Source organism: Aspergillus costaricaensis, assembly GCF_003184835.1.
Source record: "Aspergillus costaricaensis CBS 115574 unplaced genomic scaffold BO79scaffold_63, whole genome shotgun sequence".
Lineage (NCBI taxonomy): Eukaryota > Fungi > Ascomycota > Eurotiomycetes > Eurotiales > Aspergillaceae > Aspergillus > Aspergillus costaricensis.
In genome coordinates, this window is record NW_020291863.1 from 80,756 (window position 1) to 101,158 (window position 20,403).

At 43.8% G+C, this 20,403-nt stretch overlaps 2 protein-coding genes across 2 annotated transcripts; one reads left to right on the plus strand and one right to left on the minus strand.

The window, feature by feature from the left end:
* Nucleotides 1-4,156: 4,156 nt before the first annotated feature.
* Nucleotides 4,157-13,547, plus strand: BO79DRAFT_279093 (acetyl-CoA synthetase-like protein; the record flags this gene model as incomplete). Its single annotated transcript, XM_025687946.1, has 5 exons — nucleotides 4,157-5,932; nucleotides 6,007-7,350; nucleotides 7,387-11,530; nucleotides 11,678-13,272; nucleotides 13,533-13,547. The coding sequence occupies 5 exons, from the start codon at nucleotides 4,157-4,159 to the stop codon at nucleotides 13,545-13,547; spliced, it is 8,874 nt and encodes a 2,957-aa protein (XP_025533953.1).
* Nucleotides 13,548-18,080: 4,533 nt separating this feature from the next.
* Nucleotides 18,081-19,517, minus strand: BO79DRAFT_279105 (DUF821 domain protein; the record flags this gene model as incomplete). Its single annotated transcript, XM_025687947.1, has 2 exons — nucleotides 18,081-18,496; nucleotides 18,563-19,517. The coding sequence occupies 2 exons, from the start codon at nucleotides 19,515-19,517 to the stop codon at nucleotides 18,081-18,083; spliced, it is 1,371 nt and encodes a 456-aa protein (XP_025533954.1).
* Nucleotides 19,518-20,403: the final 886 nt, after the last annotated feature.

Below are 20,403 nucleotides of genomic sequence, written 5' to 3' on the forward strand. Positions count from 1 at the left end.
CTTTAAAATATTTATAAGAAAGTAGATTATAATTCTCTACTATCCATACTATATATATAATAATAATTAATTCTAATAATTTATCTAGAATATTTAATAATATTATTAATCTATACAACTTAAATAAATAAAAGTTATAGAGGTTTTTCTTACAAAGAACTACTATAATTAATTATTAGAAATACTCTAGATTATGCCTGATCTATATACAGATATTAAAAATTATAATAAATATTTTAATAAATACTAATTTATTTACCAGCATATATTATATATAGTTAGAAATAATATTAATACTAGATATCTTGTTTACTAGAACATATTTAACAGTATTATATATTTTCTGATTTATAATTAGAAGAAATTTAATGACTTTAATTTTCCTAGTTATATTAATATTAATATCAGATAAATTAGTATTAAAGGACTCTGGGAAGAAGATATATTAAAAAACTTTATTTTTTATTTTATAATCTCTATATTATTATACAGATTCTTAAGGATTAGAATAATATTATTATTTCTATTATAATTTCTAATTTAATAAAATATTTATTATATATTACAGTCTTTACAGAGCCCCTTCTCAGTAGTCTTATATATAATATTCTAATAGATTTTTTTTATTATATTTTTAATAATTCTTATTTTTTAGTTTTTTATTATTATATATTCCTGTTATTTATTCTCTGTTTATTCTTTTTTATATATATATTTTATTTTTCTTATTACTTTTATTACCTCACGGTATTCTGGGATAAAGCTAGAATTAATTTATTTACTGAGCTTAGCCCACGGGGTTAATTTTATAATAATATATTATATTATTTTTATAAGATAATTAATAATAATATTAACCTGTACAGAAATTAGTTCTTTATTTAAATATTATTATAAATTATCTTCTAGATTTATTTTTATATATTTATATTTTTTTTTATATTTATAGTCTTTTAATTTCTTTTTAATATTGGTCTTATTAACAATATATCTAGATTAATAATTATAATTATTAGAAAATAATTAGAATTAGTATATATAACAGATGCAGTCTTATAAATAATTATATAATTTATAAATTTAGAAATACTAAAGACTAGATTAATTATAGTCTGTTATCTTATATATTTTTAGATAATTATATCTAATTTAAGCCAGAAATCTAAATTAATATTATCTATAAATATTAATAAAAGATTTATTTTAAAATTAGATTTAACAGCTTCCCCGCCCTATACAGGATAATGAAGATTAAAGTTATTTAATATAAATTAATCTTTATTTTTTAATTATTTATTATTAGAGAAGATTAGATTTATTAAAATATTTATAATTATTCTACTCTTATTATTATATATATTTAATAGATGTAGGATCTGTCTATACTTATTATAAAAATAAAATTCCTGCATATTCTGTAAAAGTTTGAACGTGACGATACCGATACGACAGTACCGGGATATTACCCTAGTACAAAACCCGTCACAGACATGTCTAAGGCACCATTGTTTTTCGGAAAACCAGGACAATTTGAAACGATCAAGACCTGGTGTGACATTACGTTCCTTACAAACGACGAACTAGCACAGAGCAACCAGAAAAAAGCCGCATTTTTCGCATCCCTATTCCGCGGCCCCGTATTGACCTTGTTTGCATGACAAAAAGACAAAACAAGCTTGTTACAAGATTACGATACGCTAGTTGAAAGAGTCCAGGAAGCTTGGGACAAATCCGATAGAGTGAAAGAAGCCGACGCAGCTCGATGCCTTACCAGTATTACCCAACGAAAGGCTTATTATTTATTTAAATTAATCTTTTTAAATATAAATATATATATTTATATCTATTTTTCTATTATAATTACTAGATATAACAGCTGGTAGCTACGGGCAGAATTATATATAATATTTAAACTAGAGTTTCTCTAGGATTCTTAAATAATTATCATATTAGTAATTAAAATCTGAAAGTTCTGCAGAAAGTACCTTATTACTAGATTTTTTAATTTATTTATATTATATTAGATAATCTGTAGAGAGTCTTTATTTATTAATAATAATAAATATATTTTTTTTATTTAAAAAGATCTTTAGCTAGAGAATCTCTTCTATACAGTATTATTTTCTTAAATATATTAATATATTGGATTTATAACTGTTACTAGATATCTTACTTAGTAATAATATTAATAGAATATATTTTATCTATCTGGATTAGAGTTATAGTATTTATTATAAGATATTAAGATTATTATCTTATTTCTCTATCAGCTGTATATCAGTTAGCTGTATATCTTTTAATTATATATTTATAAATTATATATTAAGGTCTTTGGGGGCCTATATTAAGATTAGAAATTTAAAATTATTAGAAGTATTAGTATAAAAAATTCTTCTTATATATATTGACATGATACTGCTTATTCTTGTTATCTGTAATCTAATATATTATATAATCTATATAATCTAATCAGATTAGAAGTTAAATATAATATCCTGCAGGACTGGGATTTCTATTATTTTTTTTTTATAAAAGATCCTGTATTAATATTTATAATCTAAATATTTCTTATATTTTTTCTTTTTTTTTCTTTTTTTTTCTTATTTTATTTACTGCTTGTATCGCCCCATGGGCTTTAATAAATATTAGATTTATATTATATTTAGTTTTTTTAATAAAAAATACAGTGAGGTCTTCAGGGCTGTTATATTTAGAAATAATCTTTTATATTATTAATTTATTTATAAAGACTGTCTTTATTAATAAAAAAGCTACTTAAAAATAAGAAGGAATAAAATAAAAATAATTAAAAAATTTTTTAACTAGCCTGGCTAGAATCTGTTATATTTTTTTTTATAAACTGGATAGCTCCTGCTCTATATATAATATATATTCTTATAATTAATATATTTTAGTTCTTTAAGAATACCTGCAGTCCTATATAGATATTTATAAATATAATAATATTTTATATAATATATATAGATTTTTTATTAGAATAAATACTTCTTATATAATTATATTACTGATAGTTATAATATTAATATATTTATATTATCTAATTATATTTAATTATAACCAGGAGCTCTGAATCCTATAAAATCCTGTATTTAATTATTATATTTATAATAATTAAGAAGATAAATTTTATTACTAGAATAAATAACTTTTTTTTAAGAGTCCTGGGAAGGGACTGCCAGCTATATTATATATATAATTTAAATATTATTTTAATAGAATATATTATTTATTAATAAAGTCTTAATAATCTCCTCTGGTTGTATTATATTAATTAATTTAATTTATATATTATAAATTATTATTTTTTAAATTAAAATATAAAGGATTATATTTTTCTAAAATTTATATACTCATGCAGGATATAGGCAGATAATTTTTATTTTTATAATAAAATAAAGATTAAGACTTAAATTACTTAATTTAAATTATTATATTATAATAAATTTTATAGCAGCTAGGGAGGGAGAGATTTTAATTTAATAAATTTAAATATATATTTTCTTAATTTTTATAAGAATATCTTTTAGAAATATTTTATAATATCTGATTATATTATTTAAATTATTAAGTTTAATAATAATCTGAGCCTTCTCTATTAACTTAAAGAGAGATATATTTATTAATATAAATTTTAATTATAATAAAATAACAGGTGGCACATCTCTTTAAGTAGTAATATTAATTTAATTATAAATATTAATAAAGAAAAAGAAAGTTAACAGATTTTTTAATATAATTTTTAATAAGTAGAGGTGTTCTTCTATATTCTAGTATAATATTTTAATTTTTATATAAAGAATATTATATTTTTATTATTAAGATTATTTTAGAAAACTTTTCAGGAGATTAACCAGGAATTCCTGTATATTTTTAATATAATTAATAATTAGCTTTGATATCTAAGAACTCTTATTTTTTTCCAGATATTTTAACAGTATATTTATATTATATTAAAGATTTAAAATATATTCCTGGGAGTATTCAGATTTTTTTTATAAAAATAATTAAACTGGACTAATTAATTATCTTTAATACTATTATTATAATAATTAATTAATATTAGTATTAATTAATAGCAACAAGAGTTACAAGAAACTTATCAAAGTTTGAAGCCTCTGGGGCGTGGTGTTGCAGTATGATTTCAAAAATTAGATTCCTGCGCAAGTTGTTGTTTTTCTTAGAGGGACATGGTCGGGAGCCAATATCTGGAGTAGATATTGACGTGGCGGAAACGGTCGGCTGGTTTACGACGCTTCATCCTTTGCTTGTGCCAGCCACTGCGAGTGACACAATCACTGACCTAGTCCGTCTAGCAAAGGATCGCCGTGCGCAGATACCTGGGAAGGGTCGGCCTTACATTACTAGCCGGTACTATAATCCGGCAGGGCGGGAGGCTTTTCGAGATCATAAACAGGTTGAACTCCTGCTGAATTACCGGGGAGTCTTCCAACAGCTGGAGAGCCGTGATGCACTGCTACAACGAGAGAATCGCCCGGGGCGAGTGGCTACAATTACCGAGTTTGGGGATTATTATCAACGGATGGCCCTGGTGGAGATCAACATCGTGATTGAAGGTGGTTGCGCACGAATTTCCACCACCATGCACGCGCGCATGAGGCATCATAGCCGACTAAAGCGCTGGGTGGACCAAGTCTTTCCGGACACCCTACGTGCCGCCGCTGGAGAACTGGAACAGGCCTCGCCACGGCGAACCTTGGCCGACTTCCCCCTGTTGCCCATATCCTATGCCGGCCTGGATGCCCTCCTATCGGACGTCCAGTTCGCAGGGGACCGACTTCTCGACATCTACCCGTGTACACCAGTACAGGAGGGCATTCTAATAAGCGAACAGAAGGGAAAGGCTTCGTACCGTAACAGCTGGGTTTGGCGATGCTACATGGGTTCTGGGAAGCCCTCACCGGTCTCGACGGAAAGATTGGCCCTTGCATGGGAAACTGTAATCCGCACACACGCGGTTTTTGCCACGGTCTTCACACCACATCCGGAGACAGGCCGCTATATCCAAGTACTACTTCACGATGAGCAAGTACCCGGTACACTTCGCATTGTAACAGCAGGATCGTCATCACCAACCGAACTTTTGTTACAGACAAAAGCGTCAACCCCTGTACATAACACTGAACCGCAGCATGCCATTACAATCTGCCAGGCCCGGGATGGAGAGGTGGCCTGCCGACTAGATATGAGCCATGCATTGATTGATGCTTCGTCTATTCCGGTGCTATTGCGCCATTTGGCTCACGCCTACGACAATCAGATCCTGCCGCAGAACGCTCCCGAGCGTCCCCAGTTCCGCAATATCGTTACGCACATCCTTCAGAACGTGAATATCTCCGAAAACCTCGCTTACTGGACAGCACATCTCTCCGGCGCACAGAGTTGTCTTCTTCCGAGTGATCTTTCCTCCATGCCAGATCCTTGTGTGGACGGATCCGAGCGATATGGTCTCTTGCGAATTTCAGCCGCCAAGTCGGGGGAGATCGCGACATACTGTCGACGCCAGAATATCACTCGTGCAGTTTTCCTGCAGGTTGCGTGGGCTCTAGTGCTAGCACAATTCACGGGGCTACAAGAGGTTTGCTTCGGCTACGTGTGTTCTGGGCGAGATACTCCTGTTGACAGGATTGAAGAAGTCGCGGGTCCCTTGATCAGCATGTTGGTCGCGCGAATCGACCTCGGAGCGACACGACTGGAGCCCGTACTCACGGCTGTTGCGGAGCAATCCCTGGAACACCTCTCACGGCAGCATACGTCCCTGGCTGAGATACAGCATAACATGGGCAGTGAAGGGCAGCTATTCAATACTGCCATCACCGTTCGCGAAGAACATCAGTACGGAAGCGAGAGTGGTCTCCGCCTAGACGAGATTAGGGAAGAAGATCCGCATGAGGTAAGACATATAATATAAAGAACTGCCACCAAACAGTTACCATTTTCAACCTTCGCTAACACTTCATCCGATAGTACGATGTCATCTTGAGCGCAGTGTTGGGCGTCAACACGACAGACATTAGCATCCAATATCGAGGGTATTACATTAGTAGCGGCATGGCTTCGATAATTGCGTCTGGGTTGGAGTGCGCCATCAGGTTCATGATGAAGCCCGATCTCATCCAAGATACTATGTCCTTGCACCAGGCCTATTTCCACCATATTGCGGGAGTCAATGAGTCTTTAGCCGAAGCATACTGGGCGTCTCGATTCAAATATCTGACGGCATCCACTTTCCCACTTCTACCCTCAGTGCACTATCAGCCGAAGCCTTGGGCAGATATCACTCACACTGTCAGTCATATAAGATGGTCCGAGACGTATAATGCCGTTGCGCTGGTGCAAGGTGCATGGGCTGCGGTTCAAGCATCCCACGGTGAACACCATGACGTTTTTTTTGGCACAGCCCTATCATCACATAATGAGCCAGTATCCCGAGAGCTCGCATCGGCGCTGCCAACCAGGGTGACTCTCGAGTCGAATCTTGAAATCTCTCAGGTACTTGACATCCTTCATTCCGATAGTACTAAGAGATCGTATCTCAATCCTTTGCGTCTCCGGACTGTCAGTGGAGAAACAGCGCGCCCCTCGCAGTTTCAAACACTTATAGTCATTACCGAGCCTTCTGCCGAACGTTCATTCCCGCTTTGGGCTGCTAGAGACGCTGGAATAGACCACTCCCCTAATCCTGAGGGGATTGTTGGCACACGGCCCGTTGCGCTAACTCTCCAATGCCTGGTCACCGCGGGCAATATCCGGTTGCACGCCAAGTTCGATTCTCATGTCATTACCGGAGGCTTGGTCACCAGAATGCTCTGGCAGTTCGAGCGAGCTCTGAGATGGTTTAGTGACCTTGGTCACTGGACAGATATGGTGTCCGATATCCAAACTGTCAGCGACCAGGATCTAACCGACATTTGGTCGTGGAACGCGATCGTCCCCGAGCCACACGATGTGTTGGTTCACGATATATTCAGCCAAGTCGCTGAACAGCAACCGCAGGCACTGGCTATATCAGCCTGGGATGGTGAACTGACGTACCGAGAACTGGACGACCTATCATCCCGCCTGGCGTTTTATCTAGTTCACCGGCTGGCTGTGGGGCCAGGTATTCTAGTTCCCGTATACATAGAAAAGTCACGATGGACGCCCATCGCACAGCTAGCAGTCATGAAGGCTGGGGCAGCTACGGTGTTGTTGGACTCAACGCAACCTACAGAGCGTGCGCGGACAGTCACCGAGGTGGTCAAACCAAAAGTCGTCATTACGTCTGATGCGAACCAAGTGGCAGCGGCCCTTCTCGGCGTGGAATCCTTGGTAGTTTTGGACCGCAAATTCATTGATAGCATCTAGCTCGACACTGCGGTGAGACCAGTCCTGCCGCGGAATTGTGTACCTTCAGACCTTCTCTACGTGGTCTTTACCTCTGGTAGCACCGGGCTGCCGAAGGGTGCTTTGGTCTCGCATGCCAACTTCGCCGCAGCCATTCTTCATCAACAACGGGCCCTTGGATACAGAACCGGTCTCCGCGTTTACGATTTTGTATCTTATGCATTTGATGTGTCATGGTCGAATGTGCTTCACTCCCTAACCTCGGGCTCGTGCCTCTGCATCCCTTCCGATGAAGAAAGAATAAACGATATCGTCGGATCATTGCGAGCTAGCCAGGCTACTTTAGTAGACCTTACCCCTTCCGTTCTGCGTCTTATCAACCCCCAGGACGTCCCGCAGCTCCGTCGGGTGCTTTTGAGTGGCGAACCGTTCACCAAAACCATGCTTGGCGACTGGGCACAGCACTTAAGTGTGTTAAATACATATGGGCCGGCGGAATGTTCAGTCAAGGCAACAATGGCTCCAGTCAATTTGGCCTCACTCGAAAATGACATCGGCTGCGGAGAAGGACTGGTCACCTGGGTCGTGAGCATCTCAAACAACGACAAGTTGGCTCCGATAGGGTCCGTCGGTGAGCTGTGGCTGGAAGGGCCACTAGTGGGACAGGGATACATGGGAGATCAGGAGAAGACTGCCGCAGCCTTTCTTAATGACCCTTCATGGTTATTGCAGGGTGGAGGCGCCGGCCGGCCAGGCCGTCAAGGTCGTTTGTACCGCACTGGGGACTTAGTTCGATATGATTTGAGTGACGACGGCCCGCGCCTCATCTTTGTCGGACGCAAGGACTCTCAAATCAAGATCCGGGGGCAAAGGGTTGAGCTTGGCGAGATTGAGACTCACATCCGACACGGACTGTTTGAAGAAGGCGCTTCGGAAGTGCATTTCGTCGTTGATACTATCCAACTGAGCGATGGCCAAAACCCCCTGCTCGCTGCATTTGTGGAACTAGCCGACAGGGACGAGGGTGCTGCTACTACTAAAATCCAGGATTTAGCCACGGCCCTCGTGGACCGACTAAGCCAACGGTTGCCCAGTTTCATGATTCCAGCGATCTATATTCCCGTGGAGCGAATTCCTGTCGGCCCAACCGGAAAGACGAACAGGCGGCTACTAAAGGAATTAGGCTGTTCGTTGACGACAGAAGGGATTGCTAAGTTCAGTCCCGGGAACCGCAGAAAAAGCATGTTGACCGATAATGGTACACACGCATCTCCCACTTCCCTGGAAACCCTAATACTAGAGGTTTGTGCTGCTGTGTTGAACAAGCCTGTTGCTCGGCTCTCACTAGACGACAATTTTTTCAGTTTGGGGGGTGACTCAATAGACGCCATGCAACTGGTTGGGGCCGCGCGGGAGCGTGGAATCACTTTGTCTGTTGCACAGATCTTCAAGCAGCCCACGCTGGGGGAGCTGTCTCAAGTTGCAGACAGTCAGCTTGATGTGCTGCAGCCCAGCTCAACAGGGCATGACAATGTTGACCCATTTTCTCTTCTCCCTCTCGATCTGCCGCAGAATGAGGTTCGGTCCCAGGCGGCGAGGCTATGCGATCTCGAGGCAGATTGCGTTACTGATGTGTTCCCCTGTACACCTCTACAGAAAGGACTACTTGCTATGACCATGCGTCGCCCTGGTGACTATGTTCTTCGGCAGGCGCGCCGGTTAGAAAAACATGTTGATATCGCAAGGTTCCGGGCTGCTTGGGAGCAAATTGTCTACGCCACCCCAATCCTCCGCTCACGCATTGTCAATCTTCCTGAGTTCGGCCTGGTCCAAGTGGTCACGAGCCCGAGCAGAAGTGTGTGGGAGAATAGCAGCAGAGACGTGAACGCTACCCTCAATGCGCTTGAACACAGGCCAATTGAACTCGGCGAGCCTCTTGCTCGCTTCGCCCTGGTAGAGGATGATGCAAGTGGCTCAGGATCACACTTCATCTGGAGTCTGCACCACTCTGTCTTCGATGGCTGGTCTCTAGAGCTAATCGAGAAGGCCCTTTCTGCGTTCTACCATGAAGGATATATGCCCAAGATTCTTCCTATGCAGACATTCCTTCATTATATTCAGCGGTATAGTGGGCAGGAGATGGATGAATTTTGGCGCACCCAGTTTGAAGGAATCGAAGCGCGGCCGTTCTTCGCTCTGCCATCTTCGAGCTTCCAACCCCGCTCAGACCACATTATGAAGCAGGATATCATGGACATTCACTGGGGAGGCAAGGTCACTGCTTCCAATGCTATACGAGCGGCCTGGGCAATCTTGCTGTCGTCCTACTCCGGCACTACGGATGCTGTCTTCGGAGTGACGGTTTCTGGTCGTCAGGCATCGCTACCGGGAATAGAGGACATCGCTGCCCCCTTAATCGCGACGGTGCCCGTACGCGTCGTTGTTAATAGGGGGTCCACTGTTGGAGACCTACTAGATCAGGTCAAAATACAAGCAGTGGACATGATCCCATTTGAGCAGGCTGGGCTGCAGCGAATCAAGCAACTGAATGAAGCCTGCGAACAGGCTTGTGAGTTTCAAACGCTGGTTCTTGTGCAACCAGAGCCACGGAATAATGGTCCTAGAGACTGGTGCATCTTTCAGGACCAGAGAAACTCTGCCAACGATAGGCGGGCCTACGACGACTTCGCTGCTTTCAACACGTATCCCCTCCTGCTCGAATGTCAACCTCAACCACACAGTGTCCATGTGCGGATTAGTATCGACTCTCGGGTTGTTGACAAGATCACAGCCCAGCGAATGGGTTTACAGTTCGAGGCTATACTACGACAGTTGCTGTCCGCAGCCAATCAAGATCAGCGCGTCTCGGAGATCCAAATAGCGAGCGACCAGGACCTGGACGACATTCGCTCCTGGAACTTAACTTCCAAAGGGGCTGAATGCTGCGTACATGACTTGTTCTCACAGGTGGTGCGAAAGCAGCCCAATCTGCCGGCTATATGCGCCTGGGATGGAGAATTCACTTATGGCGAGCTTGACGCTCTATCTTCCAATCTTGCGCTTTCCCTTCTGAACAATCCACGTGTTCAGCAAACTGGTGGCCGAGTAATACCGTTGTATTTCGAGAAGCTGAAATGGATGCCGGTAGCCCAGTTGGGAATCATGAAAGCTGGTGGTGCTTCAGTGGCCCTGGACGCAAACCTACCATTGGACCGTCTACGCACCATCATCGAATTAGTGGATCCGCCCTTTGTCCTCTCTTCTACAGATAATGCAGAATTCGCCAGGAAACTACATGAATCGGTTCAAATCGCCGGGGAATATCTCAGGGTATTTTCCCGGAATGACCTCGCAAAGTCGTCATTGCCTGTCATTGACCCATTGTCGACCCTTTACGTTGTGTTCACCTCTGGCAGCACTGGCATTCCTAAGGGGGTTATGATAAGCCATACCAACTTTGCTACAGCAGTCCATTCTCAACAGGCCGCTTTAGAACTGTCAAACCAGTCCCGTGTCTGGGACTTTGTTTCCTATGCTTTTGATGTCTCTTGGTCCAATGTCTTACAAACCCTCTGCGCGGGGGGCTGCCTCTGCATTCCGTCAGAGGAAGAACGTCGGCACAACCCAGCCTTGAGCATCGCGAAGATGAAGGTCAACTATGCGCATGTGACACCAACGGTTGCCCGGCTACTGGTAGGCGCAGATCTCCCCGACCTACATACCATGAGCTTTATTGGTGAGCCGCTGCGGGCAGTCGACGTGTCCTACTGGCAGGGCAAAGTTAGGGTCCTTAATACTTACGGCCCTGCTGAATGTACACCTGTAGCCACAGTTCACGTCATCGAACCCAGTGGTGATTCGAATACCGATCCATCTATTGGCCGCGGTGTCGGTGTAGAGACATGGGTGGTAGATGTTACAGCCGACCATCCAAAAATGGCCGCCATTGGGAGCGTGGGCGAGCTCTGGCTTGGAGGCCCATTGGTGGGACAGGGATACTTGAAAGCCCCTGAAAAGACTGCCCAGGTATTTGTTGAGGCACCCCGCTGGATTTCTGCACGGGATGAGGGCGCAATATTAACTAACTGTTATCGCCGGCTATACCGCACCGGTGATATGGTCCGCTATAACAGTGACGGTGATATGGTCCGCTATAACAGTGACGGTACGCTCGCATTCGTAGGACGCAAGGATGCTTAGGTAAAAATCCGAGGCCAACGGGTTGAGTTGGGGGATACAGAGCATCATGTCCGCCGTGCACTTTACCCACTGCGCCTCTCGCAGGTAGTGGCCGAACTCATTATACCCGCAGGTGAAAGCGAATCTCTACTGGTGGTATTCCTAGAGGTCGCTGCTGGCGAGACCGGCAGTATTACCGCCGCAGCTTCCGTGGTACATAGCAGGTTGCTGCAGTGCGTGCCGTCTTATATGATACCCACCGCATATATTCCGCTCGATGAACTTCCCATAACTGCATCCGGAAAGACCGATCGCATCAAACTCCGAAGCATAGGGGCTGGAATGAAGCGCCACGACCTTATTCGCAAAAGAGAGTCGATGTCCCAGCGTCATGCGCCGGCAAACCCTCCCGAGATTCGAGTCCATGGTCTAATGGCAAAGCAGCTCGGCGTTCCCCCTGAGACTTTGGCTATGGATGATAACTTTATTCACCTTGGTGGCGACTCTATCTCGGCCATGCAGTTTGTCTCTCTGGCTCAGCAAGAGGGGCTCCTGGTGACCGTTGGCGATGTTCTCAGCGCGCGTAATCTGCTCGATATTGTGAGCAAGATGAGGACTTACGTCAATGACCCGAGGCCTTCATCAACTACTCCTTTTGCTGCTCTCGGGTTGGGAGACCAGACGACCTTTTTTCTCGAGAATGAGCTGCTGCCTCAAGTCCCGGCCGGGGCTGGTTCGCTGCTCGACATTTGGCCTGTGTCCTCGACACAAACCGTCTATATTGATGATGCCCTCCGTACCCCTCGTAGATCATATTTCCAGTTCTTCCTAGACCTTCTACCCACAGTGGATGAACAGAAACTGGCTCAGAGCTGTCAAGACATGTTGAACCGCCACGACATCTTCCGGTCCATTTTTCTTTCGGTTGGAGATCATTTTTACCAAGCTACCCTGAAAGACATCGTATTTGATATCCAGCATCAAAAGGTTCTCGACTCGGAAGACATGGACACGATATTTAAGGCGGATCGAGCAACGGAACTTAGCAGACCTGCAGTCCTGGGGACGCCTTGGGTACGAGTCAAATTCTTCATTGAGCCGGGTGTAAGAACCCGCCTGCTCCTTAGCTTGTCGCATGCACTATACGACGCAGTCACTCTCGGCCTTCTTGCTCGGGATCTTGAGACACTTTACCAAGGTGCCAAACTGCCAGAGGCACCCAGCTTTGCCAGGTATGCCCGCCACCGCGTTTCCCGTACTACCGAGGCCCATGATTACTGGCGCGACTTTCTGTCCGGTGCTTCCCTCACGACTGGGGCTGCCGATCTCACGCCGGCGTTGGACAACCCACCGACTGTTCTAGATCGAACAGTAAGTATTCCGGGCGCATCGAACGGAATCACGACAGCCACTGTGTTTACAGCAGCTTGCGCCATCGCACTTGGACGGGTTATTGGCTGTCGTCCTGATGATGACGACATTGTTTTTGGTCGTGTTGTCTCAACCAGAGGAACCTTGCCGATCGACTTCTGCGACGTTTTAGGCCCTTGCATCAATACGATTCCTGTGCGGATTCCCGCGGCTGCGGTGACAGCCAAGGATGATCGTCAGTCCATTCTGTCGACGGTGCAACGCCAGTACATCCAGGGAATACCCCACGACACCGCCAGTCCCGTCGGGCAGGCCGCAGACTACGGAGGCTTTACCTTCGCCTTCTCCTCGGCCAGCGTAGGTTGCACAACCCAGTTCCAGAATCTCGATGATTGCCCTGCCTTGCCCAGTTTACCTGTTCTGAAGCGCAGTGTTTTGGACGCTCATCTGGACCATGACCTACCCGTTGCGCCGAGTTTTCTTCAAATATATGGCACGCCCCAGGCTGCTATATCTGGGGAGAACCAGGTCGTGACTAATAAAACCCTAATAAAAGGCTGCTATAGTAATAGTATAAGCTCTGCAACAGTTTTACTACAATACTAATATTGAGATAGGTTGGTGGATCCTAGAGGCTAAAGAGTCTAGGGATTCTCTATTATTTAGTCCTAGGGGCTGCTTGGTCATAACACTTAAACCGCTGTCCGAGGTGTCCTTAAGGTTAAGCAGCTTAAGCTAGGACTTCTGGTCATAGAACCTCCAGATATATCCCTACCTGGGCTATTAGGCGCCGGTAAACTTCGTAGACATCCTCTAATAACTACCTGTACTGCTGGACGGTTTGGCAGCCTTATGGGCCCTTAATTTCACTATTTTCAGGTAGCCTATTTGCTTGGGTGGCTGACAGCTAGGGCAGGGTGTCTGCCCTCGCAGTTACCGCACCTCACCGGGCTGTGTTGGCAGGCCTTGCCTGCTCCAGCTGAACAGCCTAGGACTAAACATGAATAATTTAGACCTTCATAAGGTCTAACACAAATATAGTATTTCGGTGGACGTTCTTCATAGGCCTTAAAGCTCTTGTGCCTTATTCCACAGTATTAGGGGCATACTGTATTAGGTCCTAGCTCCTAGAAATGCTCTATTTTATACCTTATGCCTCCAAAGCGTATACCATTTGCTTGGATCTGCTGAGCTTCAGCTAGTGATCCTACTGTAATCATAATGCTAGATCCTTTCTAAATGCTATTTTTAAAGCTCTCTGGGCTCTTTAACCAGGTAGGATCCCTTTTCAGGTATATAGCGCTGCCTGTTTCAATCTCCTGCCTTGTCAGGCCTAGGCCTAAGGTAAGATATTGTTTAGTAGGAATTCTATATATCTTTAGATAGTACCATTGCTCTGAAAATTCTAATAAGATAATTGCAGGATCAATCCTTCTAGCAGCTGTTATTATCAGATCAGAATATCCAGATAATAGTAAATGGTTCAGGGATACTTTCTGTAGAACAACAGATATAGTTCCTGTCCGGGTATAGCCTGCGTCTACTACCTGTAGAAAGTCTGGTGATGGAGGCGGAAAATGAAATGAGTGGAATGCTTGATTAATTCTACTACGCAGCGGAGCTGCAGTTTAGCTAACTATCTGCAATCGCTTTGTGGGTCATGTGGCGCATTAAACTACATTAGGAAGGTTAAACATGGAAGGCGCCGCCAACATCTGGTAATCCTGCCTCAGTAAGAGTAATATTAAGCCCTAAAATAATATCTTCATATTCTGACTTAGATGCCCCAAGACTATCTTCCTATCTGAATATCAATCTGCAGGCCTCTAAAGGGGTCCTTTTTGCAGCTTCTAGCTAGGGTAACAGTACTGCCTTAGTTTTCTGAGCTCTAGGAATCTTTTCATGGCGTTTTTTAGTAACTGTCTGCTATCCCTGTCCTCCAGGGTTTGTGCTCAGTAGGGCTGTGATATCTGCGTATATAGCTTGAGCTTCAGGCTTGCTTGGTCTTTTGGTTATGGGTGCGGCTCTGCTGTGTGGTCTGTGCGCAGAAAATTCTGCCCGTTGGTCCTGGGGGTGTCGGGGTTCCTGGGGACGTGAGATAGTGATTTTTGATGTGTTTTTTGCGTTGCTGAGGGCCTTTGGGCCGCAGGAGAGGCTGTCTAAGTTGCTCGGAGGTGTTGGAGCTGTTGAACTGTCTTCTCTAGAGCCTTAATTCAAGTCTTATATTGTAGTTCACGGGTCCGCTGCTGAGCTATCTGAGCCTCTATTACCTGGTTGACATAGGCCTGTATCTCTTCTAGCTCTGATTAGTGTTCGAGCTCCTGGTCCTCTAGTGATTCTACTAGGGCTTGGCATTGCTTACATAGGGTTTGTCCAGGATTTCGGCTTAGACCTATCTGTATCTGGACTCATCCCGTTTTCGGATACATTGGGCGCTTTGTTTGCTCCGACTGCTTCTAGCACTGGCTCTGCTTGGGGCTCTGCTGGATTCACTGTTGCTCAGATCCTGTTCATAGGTAAGAAGTGGGGTAAGTCAGCCAGGTCGCGCCGGTCGCCGGGAGTCGCCGAGTAACGCATACGCCATCTAAAGCGCACCCAGGGAGCTCGCGCGACAGCGCCGGCAATCGCCAGGGTCGCCGGTTTAAAGGCACCCACCCGCCTATTGACTGCACACAAGCCATACGCCGGGAGGTTAGTAGTTGGGTGGATGACCACCAGCAAATCTCTTCTATTATATGTTTTTATATTCTTTTCAACTATTTTTGAAATCAGACAGCTTGTCCCATGATCATAGTAGAGAAGGCATTACTCTGTAGCGGAACATATAGTATAGTTCCAGTCTAAATGTCATGGAAATTATTCTACATATCCTTGCCATTTTCAGTGTATTGGTATTATCAAACTTTATTATAACTAAAATATCTGGATTCATTTCGTTACGCCAGAAAGGGTCAGACTGACTGTTTTTTAAGAAATTATTATACAATAAAACTGCTTGACTTCCCTGCCTGGCTAATCTTTTTTATCTAAGCTTTATTTATCTTTTTTCTCAGTTTTTCGCCCGATCTCTTATATAATTTGAATAGAAGTCTTAGTTATATTGTCTTATTCTCTTTCTATAATCTCTCGCTTCTTCAGTTCTTGAATTTCAAAAGTAAATTTAGCGTGTTCTCTAGCTTTACATATCGAAAAATCCGTTACGTGACATCTTGCCAAGAATCATGAAATTCAGCGAGGTTTTACCGTCAATGATCCCCGGGTGGGGTGGGGCGGCGGGGAATAATAACACCCCACAAGGGTTTCTTGGCAATGTAACATAAGGCCGGGTTCCAGTTAGGAGCGCTATGAGGGGGCACAGTTAGTTATTTTGTCCAGAAAACGGCACACCGGTTCATCTCCGTCCCTAGCTTCATTTTTCAGCTTTAATCTATGTACAGTCCTTGCCAGGCCGTGTGTCGGCATAGTCCACATTAATTGGTAGGTCAGATATCTCGCGCTACTACAGTTGCATTGGAAATGAAACCCTTCCAATAAGACATGATAACAGCCCCATAATGCTATGTTGGTTCAATTCTGTCGGATGTTATCTTCCGCTTGACGCCAGCAGCAGTATGCATGTTCTGGTATTGCGTATTACCCTGGAGGATCCTTGAGGTTGGCACCTCATAGATTCTGTATCAAAGAGAGAATTTACCAAGAGTACTAGAAGCCTACTGAGATAGGAGGGGAAGGGCAGATGAGATTTTCAGTAGGATGTAGTAATGAGGGAACAGCAAGACAATGCCTATCTGCCACTGGAAAGGCAGGCATCGTCAGAGTCATTTACTAGCCAGTCTCCTCGAGTTGTGTATGGAGGTGACTTTCTTTTATTATTCTGTCGCTCATTCAGGCAGAAAAACATCTACTCACTCTAACACCACTTTGTTCTGCTAAATTTACTCACTCACACATTCATTTGCTATGTCAAATTAGCTGTATGGTCAGTTCCCACTATGGCTAATTCGGCTGCTACCATCAAGTTCCTTGTCTCGACGCTCTTTCTTTGCCATGCCCTGGCAATTCTATTTTAGTCTTTCCCTAGCGAGGCCGATGTTATTCTATCCGCGAACAGATCCAACCTGGCTGCAAGGCAACTGGTCAAAAGATCATCACAATACACCGGTGTCCGGTACGGCTCTAACTCCAGTGCAGGGCAGCAGGAATATCTAGTGACTGAGTTGAATGAAATCCAGACCATGGTGAAATCGTCTCAAGGCAGTCTTGTTGGAACTAGTATGCCACAAAAGTAGTACTTGTATGAGCGGCCCGCATTGATATGTTTGTCTTCTGATGCCATAGTCCCATTGGAGGTAGCCTAGCTCTCCACAAGCCCCAGTCTACCCAAAGCTACTTGAAACCACTAGACACGAGTCCATGGTATGCGTAACATGCAGTAACACGGGTAGAGGACTCAGGAGCTTCTCCAAGTTGGTATTTTTGGGAACCTTCGTCGCAGTGGATGGACATCATGTCAAGATGGAGGGAGATCGAGCTTACACCTTGCTTTACGGTATGCATTGCTGTGTTGTTTCAACTTCATTCACTTATATCTTAATAGCTACACTCTACAAACACCAGTTCACAATTCCCGTAGAATATGTGGCTTCCGTGGCACGAATCCTTCCCTTTAGGCACACACACGCACGCACGCACAAATTTATCTGGTCCTTGTTCCCCACGTTCATAAGCCGAACCTCGGCGAGTTTGCAATGTTTCTAAATGGATTCCGAATTATAATATTCCGATGTCATGTAACCATGAAAGTGCTATTATATATCTTAAAAAAAAAGGAAAATTAATAGCGCTGGGTATGGGCCCAGATAGATATAATGTAGGCAGATGAGGCAGAAGAAAATTACACACCCGAGGGAAATAGCCGCCCATTCAGATCAAATAGCCTTTTTCTAATAGAGTTTACTGCCCTTGATATGGGGCTTATGTACGGCTGAGTAGGTGGTGAGGCATTGTTCTCTACAACACATCGTCGTATGTAGTACAATGCCCTAGGAAAGGATTATATAATTTATTGGAGTAGCGGAGGATAGGAGGAATCCGCTCTCACCAGATCAGCTTGTGGACCGACTCGATCGACATTCAACGAAGTTATAAAATACATGGTTCCAATCTCAAGGCCTAAAGCGCATCATGTTGCTGGGATCTAGCAGTAAAAATGATTCGTATCGAATGCCTTTGTTAGAGACATTTGTTGGGTCACTCATAGTTTCGGTGATCTGAGGCGATGCAGTGGTCCACCCCTGCAGCAACGCTCTCCAGTAGCATACATCAGCAGCTGGAGTCAGATATCGCTCGCGAAATACATTCACATTGTTGTCTGCAACAGTACGAGCCTTGATAGGGTTATCGAGAAGCTCTTGGATCTTGTGCGGTAAATCCGTCCAGTCCCTCTCCACCTGAACAAAGTTCTGCTGTGGACCGGATGAGACAAGAAGGTAGTGGTGATGTTGGATATATTGTAATTTGTGAATCACTACTACCGATCGACAGGCCTGGCGATATTTGAGAGACGCTGAGTAGGACCGACCTAGAAGACGTTAGCCGGACTTCCTTGTTGATATTGGCAATGCTTAGACAATGCAATACCCCATACCTTCCACGTGAGCGATGAACCGGTAATCACAATGATTGTCCATGCTAAGATAGTTGGCCTTGTTCTTCCACTCGACCTCCTTCACATCTCCCCAGGCGTAATTCCGCGCAATCTCGAGTAGGGCACGTCGTAGCTTCGGGGCGAAACTGAGCTTTCCACGCCAGACCAGTTTGTTCTCTTTCTCGTCCCACGGGAGCTCATGCTCTTCCACGTGTTTGACTACCTCGTCATATGGCCCAATCTGAGTATCAATGTGGCCCCAAGACCAGAAGCCAAAGTCTGGCATAAGCCAAACAGATTCTTCAGTAGCCTTCCGTGCCAACACCCACAGCGGATGATCTGGTCCAGCAACGTCCTCCAATTTGTCTTCAACAGAAAAGATTATTTCCGTGTTTAGGATGACAGCGAGCTGTGGAGCCGAGACGAGGGCGCGATGAATTGAAGCCAAGATCCCTAGAATCTTACGGCGGTGATCCTCCCCCTTCGCCAGAGCTCTAAGGACATAAAGCCGTCCTTGGTAGATAGCCACCCTAGCCATGCCGTCTACCATTTTGATATTGTCAATATCACTCCTCTTGATTCCACGCCTGGCTGTCCAGAATGACTGGGCGCGGATGGGATCTTCAAAAAGGCCCGGGAAGAGAGTGGTGCACTGAGTCTCATTGTAGGAATACTCAAGCGGATCAAAAAAAGTTTTCGTGGGAGGTGCAGAGGACGAGGAAACAGTGTCATGAAAGGGCAACTGGGCGGGGCATCGAAGACAGCTGTGACACTCAAAGATAGCAGCAGTGTGGCAAGCACAGTGGCCAGCGGGAATTAGTTGATTGAGCAGTGGATGGATGTTGTCTCTATCACTGTTAACTCCTAACCATAGTGACCAGATGCAGATCCCAAGAACCGCAGCCAACGCCAAAGTGACTATGTGGAAGGCACTAAATCTCATACGCCGCCCCATTTCAGCGATTCTCTCGTTGTGTAGTACCGAAATGGTCGAGTGTACACAGAAATTTCAGGGAGCAATAGAGGTTCACCCCAGCAGACGGTAAGCTGTCAGTAGCTAGTAGGGGAGAGGGGGGGAGACACAACGTCTCTGCTAGTGGTAACGAAGGATTACTCACCTGCAATACTTGGCCAACTTCAAGTGATATAAAATCACATCACTTTATGAAGCACTAAATAAAGCTACCCTAATAGGACATGATTGACCGAAACATCCTTGTAACAATTCAAGCCTATTGCGATATCCACAATTCAAGAAATTCTACGGAAATAGAGGCGTACTTCCGAGGCTTCGCTTTCTCTGTTGTGGGCCCTTCGGACCCTCAACGGACCCACTACAGGTACCTTTTTGGGAAAGGATCAATTTGTCGTTAATAGACCCTACTACTACTTAGTCAAATGGCTTACCACAATACGCACAGTTACTGCGCCGCATGGGGCTCTCAATGCCCTATAGGGCGTGCTCAGCTGAACCCCTTGCCATATAATATCTATCACTTGTGACCAACCTGTGAAAAAGGGCCTCTATGCATACTAATTCACCCTAGTTTCAGTATAATTTATCTTCGCCATTTTTCCCAATTCCCTGAGTCGCAAATAGCAGTACACAAGTGACCGAGGTATTTACCCCACTTCTCACGCCCGCTGCAACCTGTCCATGTTGGTTTCCTCGTTCGACGGATCTGTAAAGAATGTCAGCCCTGGCCCCATTTCTAGCAATTACCTGGTGTACGTCGGGGCGGGACACTATACTACTTCTGGCAAATGTTGCGGGTGCTTGTCTTGGTTCCACAACGAGAATAATGTATAACATTCGACGTGTTTACCTGGTCCCATAACAT